A 6,746-nucleotide genomic window follows, 5' to 3' on the forward strand; every position below is an offset into this window, starting at 1 on the left:
CCCTTCCCTGCTCCTGCTGCTCCAAGTGTAGGTCATTTCCTTCCAGGAGGAGTGGCTGGATGAGGACACGGGATAGGAGACAACCAGGACAGGCATCAGGGCAAGGTGGCCTTCAGTGTGGCACGGAGGAAGGGACAGCTTGTGGTGGACCAATAAGCCAGGGCAGGCTTGAGCATAGCATGTGAGTTGTGTGGGTGAAGGAGCTGAGGTTTTCTGGGGCCACCAGGAGGTCAAGACCTCCAAATCCCAGGAGGTGTAAATGCCAGTGGGAGCGCTGGCCGGCAACAAGCAGCTAGCCTGCTTTTGTAGATGTGGTGAAGGAACCTCGTTGCAGAGCCCTGCAGCCCTCAGGCACAGCACCAGCAAAGTGACTTTAATTCTTCACTGGTCCTGTGTGTCCTCCTGGTCTGGAGTCAGAGCTGGGGGCTGGCTGCCTTCCTTGGCTGGATGTGGTTGCACTTGTGCGATCGCAGGTCGCTCCTTGGTGGGGTCAGGAACACACATCATCTTCCCTGGCCCAGCTCTTTGGGAAGCATGTGGCATCCTGGCTGGCTGAGCCCAGAGGAGAGTGTCCTCCCTTGTCACTGGACACCTTCCAAATGGCAGCCCTGCATCAGGGTTGGTGCTTTGCATTCTTATCTGGAGAAGGGAGGTCCTGGAGCCACTCGGTTTTTTTCCACCGTCACCCCATACGTGGCCACATGGGAGCAGAGAGCAGGGAGAAGAGGGGACACTCCTCATCCCCAGCACTTGGGCAGCTGAGGGAGAAGTGAAGCAGAAGGAGCTCAGTGAGGTTTTTCTGGAGGATCTTTTGGTTGCAGAGCATCATTTGCTGAGCTGCTTCTCAGCCGCCCGCTCTTGGTGCCCAACAGAGCCCTTTTTGCAGAGTGTTGGGGTTGGCTCCGTGTGTAAAAGCAGTTTAAGGTGCTCTGCCACCTTCTGGAACACTAACCCCTGTTTTTCAAACCAGAACTTCACCGTTCCACTGAAAATGTCTGGCAAAACAGCAAGCACGACCAACAACATAGCCCAGGCCCGGAGGACTGTCCAGCAGTTAAGAACAGAAGCCTCAATAGAAAGAATAAAGGTGAGTGCACATTCTTCTTCACCCCTCCTCTTTTTTTCCTCTTTTTTTCCCCCTTCCAGCTGCAGGGTGACAATAGTGTGTGTGTGTGTGTCTGCACCCACAGCAGACACCTCCAAATGTGACATTGACATTTCAGCCAAGTGTGGGGAAGGAGAAGAACCATTTCCCACATCCCAACAAACCTGAGTAAAACTAACTCTTGTGGCTGCTCACCAGCACTGTCCTCAGGTGGGTCGGTGCTTCATGGACTCGTGGGAGAGCCAAAGCAAAGTGTGAAGTGCAGATTAAGGTGTGTGAAGCAGAAGGCAGGTGTGTGGTGCCAGGTTTTTGCCTGCTGTGTTAATTGTGTGGTGTTTTTTTTTTTGTTCTGTCCTTTGTCGGGCAGAGTCCTGCCCCTGCAAGGAAGGGGAATGTGTGTCACAGGAGGGTTTGGCCTGGAAGGGACCCTAAAGCTCATCCAGTCCCAACCCCCTGCACAGGCAGGGACACCTCCCACCAGCCCAGGTTGCTCCAGCCCCATCCAACCTGCCCTTCAACACTGCCAGGGATGGGGCAGCCACAGCTTCCCTGGGAAGCCTGTCTCCCCACCCTCAGAGTGAAGGATTTCCCCCTAATGCCTCATCTAAATCTCCCTTCTTCCAGTTTAAACCCATTACCATTGAACCCATGTGTAGGGGCGTTATAAAACAAAGCAGGCTGCAGGAACTGGATTCCACAGGAGGACTTTGCACCCGTTGGCAGCTCAGTTGGGTCACGTTATGGGGAAATACCATTTGCTGGAGTTTCTTTTCTCCTTATCTCCTACAGGTGTCAAAAGCATCAGCAGACCTAATGCTCTACTGTGAAGAGCACGCCAAGAAAGATCCCTTGCTGATGGGCATACCGGCCTCAGAGAACCCTTTCAAGGACAGGAGGACCTGCATTTTGTTGTAGAGGAGCAGCAGCTCCTCCCCAGCCCTTTGGGGGCTGTTTGTGTAGCAGATCCTCTGCAAGGTACCAGCTCTTCATGCTGCAAGAGCAGCCGTTCTTTTACCCAGCCTAGAAACCATTTCTTAAGCTTTCTGAAGCTTTTCTTCTGTTCCCTGCCTTTACTAGGAAGCAGGTTTCCAACTGAACTCACTCCTTTCTCATCCCAGGGGATGGATGGGGTTTGTAGTGGTGGGCTGGGGCTCTGCTCCTCCTCAGGAGAGGGTCCCAGTTCCACTGCTCGAGTTCCACCAGCAAGACCAAAGTTGCCCAAGCTCTGCTGACCAAGCAGAGGCCAAGGTGTAGAAACCTGCTTGAATATCATGTACTTCTTTTTTTTTTGTTTAAATTCTGTATGTGGGGAGGGGGGGTGGTACCAGTGTTGGGAGCCTGTGCTTGTGCACAGAGGAGTTTCAAAGTGCATTATTTAGCAAAAGCTGCCTTGAGAAATGATTGTAGCAACTGCTGGGGAGCTCCAGGGAATCATGTCTGCAGCCAACCTCTACCTTCCTCCTCTTGGCAGGGGCTTTTTAAGTGTGAAAAAACCTAAAGCATCAAGAATCAGAGACTTGGGCAGATTTGTTTTTCTGCTTTTTTAGAGGGGTCGAGAAGGCAGAATTTTCACCTTTGATTCTGCTTCACTGAATTTTCTTATCTAATTAACGTGTTTAAAAAAAACCAAAACAAAACAAACCCTGTCAAAAGCATCAAAGGGCTGTGAGCTCCTACAGCCCTGGGTGCTGAGCTGCAGGCCTGGCCCCCTCACTCCAAATCCCAGCTGCATTTTCTGAAGGGAGTCAGAGTTTGGCTCTTTTTTTTAAAAAAAAAAACAAAACAAATAATTTTTTAAAGGGGAAAAATGCCAAATCCCATCCAGATTGTAGTTACACAGATACCATCAAAGGGCCTTTTCATCAAGGAAGTGGTTTTATATATATACATAATAAAGCCTTTCTCTCTGTGTGTGTCTATATGTATACATAGATAAACTTGAAGAGTGTTTTATACAAACATTGCATATTAACAGAAAACTTGGAAAGGATTGAAAATGGTCCTGACTTCAGCTGGCTAAAAATGTCTTTCCCTGCAGCCAGAGGTGGATGTTGCCCCCTGCCCTGGCTCTGCATTTCTGTAAGGATTCTTGCAGAATTCATCAACCACTTGCAATTGACTGTCTTATGTTGCATATTTGTCATTTCTACATTAAATTATATACACACTCCTGGTATATATGGAGAAATCACCTATTTGTTTAACAAGCTTCCTTAACAAACAATTCTAAAATTGACCTATGAGCCTGACAGAAAATGGTGCTGCTTATTCTGTGCTTGCCTGCAATTTATTTTTACAATTAGAGCCTTTTTCTAGTGGCAATTTGAAAAGCAATAATGTAGAGCCATTATATTTTTTATTATTATTTTTTTAACTGTGTCTGTGTGTCTCATAACAAGTCTTGTTAAAAATAGTGAATTAACTTCATTTGGGTGTGCAAGACTGGCTTGAGAGAAGTCCAGCTGTGCTGAGCAGTGTGTGGGCAGGGACGTGGGGCACGGGAGGGTAAAGAACCTCAGGTTTCTGCCTGGATATTTATTGTTCTCTCACTCCCCCCAGCTCTGGGGGGGTCCAGCAAGCCCAGCTGAGCACACCCTGGCTGTGGCCATGGCTCTGTCCCAGCCCAGTGGCCAAGTTCAGTGTGCTTTTCAACATTTTTTTTCCATGCCATTTTTGACATCCCTGCAGCACCAGGGCAAGATTTATGCCAGGGTGGATTTCATGCCTGCTTGCACACCCAGAGCACAGGAGGACTGGCTGTAGGTGCCCGTGATCTGGTCTCTGATCTGAGGTGGAGGACTAAAAACACCTTTCCAGGTTGGTTCTTTTGTTGTGGTGTTGTGTTTTTTTTTCAGGTGCTGTCTCAGTTTTCCATTGAAGGTCTGAAACTCGTGGCTAACCCAGCACCATCCTTCTCCCTGCTCCTGGTGGCATTTAGGGGGGAGATTGATGGTCCAATCTTAATTTTTAACGTGCAATATCTAGGGGCATGTGGAAAGCTGGAGCACCTGCTTTTGCTCTTTTCCTAGAAATACTCTCAGGAAAGGACAGGAATTGTAAAACTTGGGGAAAATACAGGAGGTGGCATGGTGATGCCTCTTTGTGAACACAAGACCTCTCCAGAATGGGTATTTATCCTGTCCCCCTCCCCAAAAATGAAGCAGCCAGCTTGGTGCTTGTGGTTTTTCTCTGCCTTGCCTGATTCTGGCTCTTTAATGCTGGGTTGCATGGAAGGGAGAAGGGCAGTTGGTGGCTTGGGAATCCCAACTCTGGCTAAAAGAGCCCATTGCTGAAATATTTTTGCTTTTTCTGTGCTCCCTTGTTGTTTTGTTGGTTGCTCTGCCTCGATGCTTTTTGGTTTTGAGTCAGTGGTGCAGTTTGCTGGCCAGAAAAGGAGGCTCTTCCCAAGCCAAGGCTTCTACTTCCACGTGTGTGTGTGTTTATATAAATGTGCCATATCTACTGCAGCACAGAATTAGCTCACAATGAAACAAAATAAGCCCCTCATTAGCAGCGGGCAGAGCAGCAGCTCCAGCCCAGCTCTCCGTGGCCTCGCTCCAACAGCTCCACATCCTTCCTCCCTGGGCTGAGGGTGATGCTGCTGCCCCAGCCACCCCAGGGGCAGGAATCTGGCTGGGGATGAAGTGACCCCCCCCCATGGCCACGGGGGGGTCCCTCCCACGGGGTTTGGGGGGCAGAGTGAGGCACAGGAGCCATAGGGGAAGCTGGGATGTAGTGACACCCTGGTAGCAGCACCTGGGGGGGTTTCCCTGCTCTCCTGGGGCCCGGGGAGGGATTCCTGCCAGCTTTTTGTATGGCAGGAGCCTGGCACAGAAACCCCACCCAAGCCAGGGCGTGCAGGGAACAAACCCCCAGGGGAAGGGGGGATTTGCATCCCTCTATGGTGCAAAACTCCAACTTGACCTTCCCGGGAGAGGAACCAGGGGAGGGTCAGGGTTTTCCTCCTGGGAGCGACCGAGTTTTCCCCGCCTTGCAAGAAGACCCGGGGATGGCAAAAGCCACCAAAATAATGCTTTCCTTTTAAAAATTCGTGCTGCAAAGTGGCAGAGCTCAGGGAAAACCAGTCACGTTTCCAACGTGTCCCATTTAATGGCCTGGGAGGGGCCAGGAAGAATAAGCCACCCAGGACCTTGCCCGGCGCCAGCACCAGGAAGCAGCTGCCAGATGAGCCCCTTCTTGACTCTGCACCAACCAACAGGAGGAGAAAAGAAAACCCAGGACCAGGGGTTGGAGTTTAAAACTTTTATTTCAAAAAAAAAATAGGAGAAAAAAAAAATAAATCAAAACCCAACCCCCCCCCCCAAAAAAAAAAAAACCCCAAACAAACCACTATCTAATGCCAAACAATGATATTAATGTGGCTGCTTCCTCAGCCAGCTGTTAAAAGGTGGGTGGTTGCAGACCCACTGCTTCTCAAACCTCCAAGTATAAATAATTCTTCTTTTTGTCATCAATATCATAAAATAACTTATTATTATTATTATATATCTTAGCATAAAAAACCTCGAGAACCAACAGCTCCAAAAAATGACAATAAAACTGCTTCTAAAATGTTTTGACGAACCTTTTTTTTTGTGTGTTTTGTTGGGTTTTTTTGCTCTTCCAGGTATTTAAGGGATTCAAAACCAGGAACTTTTTAAGTCGCACTTAAAAGAACCACAGAGGAGGAGGAGGGGGGGGTTGGGGAATCCAAAGGGCTCCATCCTCTGCCAAAAATCCCTCTTGGCTTCCGGGCTCATCCCCAGTTGCTTTCCTTCAGGTGCACACCAGGAGCAGTTCAACTTCACCAAGGGTTGATCAGTTCTTTTTGTTGTCTTTTTTTATTGTTGTCGGTGTCGGTTTTTTTGGGTCGGGGTGGTTTTTTTTGCCATTGTTGGTTTTTTTTGTCGTCGGGAGTTTTTTTTTTTGGTTGGATTTTTTTTTTTGTCTTTTTTTTTATGGTTTTCTTTTTGTTGTGGTCTTTTTTTGTTGGTGGTGGTGTAGTTTTTTTGGTTGTTTTTTTGGTTGTTGTTGTAGTTTTTTCGGTTGTTTTTGTTATTGTAGTTTTTTTCCCCGGTTGTTCTTTTGTTGTTGTTGTAGGTTTTTTTTCCAGTTGTTGTTGTTGTTGTAGGTTTTTTTCCTGGTTGTTGTTGTTGTTGTTTTGGTTGTTGTTGTAGGGTTTTCAGTTGTTGTTGTTGTAGGTTTTTCTGTTGTTGTTGTTGTAGTTTTTTCCGGTTGTAGTAGTAGTAGTAGGTTTTGTTGTTGTTGTTGTTGTACTTTTTTCCAGTTGTTGTTGTTGTAGTTTTTCGGTTGTTGTTTTTGTTGTTGTAGTTTTTTTGGTTGTTTTGTTGTTGTTGTTTCAGTTGTTGTAGTTTTTTCGGTTGTTGTTTTTGTTGTTGTAGTTTTTTTGGTTGTTTTGTTGTTGTTGTTTCAGTTGTTGTAGTTTTTTCGGTTGTTGTTTTTGTTGTTGTTGTAGGTTTTTTTTGGTTGTGGTGTTGTTGTTGTAGTTTTTTCAGTTGTTGTTGTTGGGAGTTTCTCGATGGGGATTTTTTTTTTGTTTGTCGTCGGTTTTGTCGTGTTTTATTGTGGTTTTTTTTTTTTTTTGTCCTTTTTTTCAATCCTCCCCCGTATTCCTCGTGCC

At 47.2% G+C, this 6,746-nt stretch overlaps 1 protein-coding gene across 1 annotated transcript; it reads left to right on the plus strand.

Moving 5' to 3' along the window:
* Positions 1-991: 991 nt before the first annotated feature.
* Positions 992-2,020, plus strand: GNG12 (guanine nucleotide binding protein (G protein), gamma 12). The gene is made up of 2 exons (XM_009994570.1): positions 992-1,087; positions 1,895-2,020. The coding sequence occupies exons 1-2, from the start codon at positions 992-994 to the stop codon at positions 2,018-2,020; spliced, it is 222 nt and encodes a 73-aa protein (XP_009992872.1).
* Positions 2,021-6,746: the final 4,726 nt, after the last annotated feature.

The sequence above is a fragment of the Chaetura pelagica genome, unplaced genomic scaffold, assembly GCF_000747805.2.
Source record: "Chaetura pelagica isolate M959 unplaced genomic scaffold, ChaPel_1.0 scaffold243, whole genome shotgun sequence".
Taxonomy (NCBI): Eukaryota; Metazoa; Chordata; class Aves; order Apodiformes; family Apodidae; genus Chaetura; species Chaetura pelagica.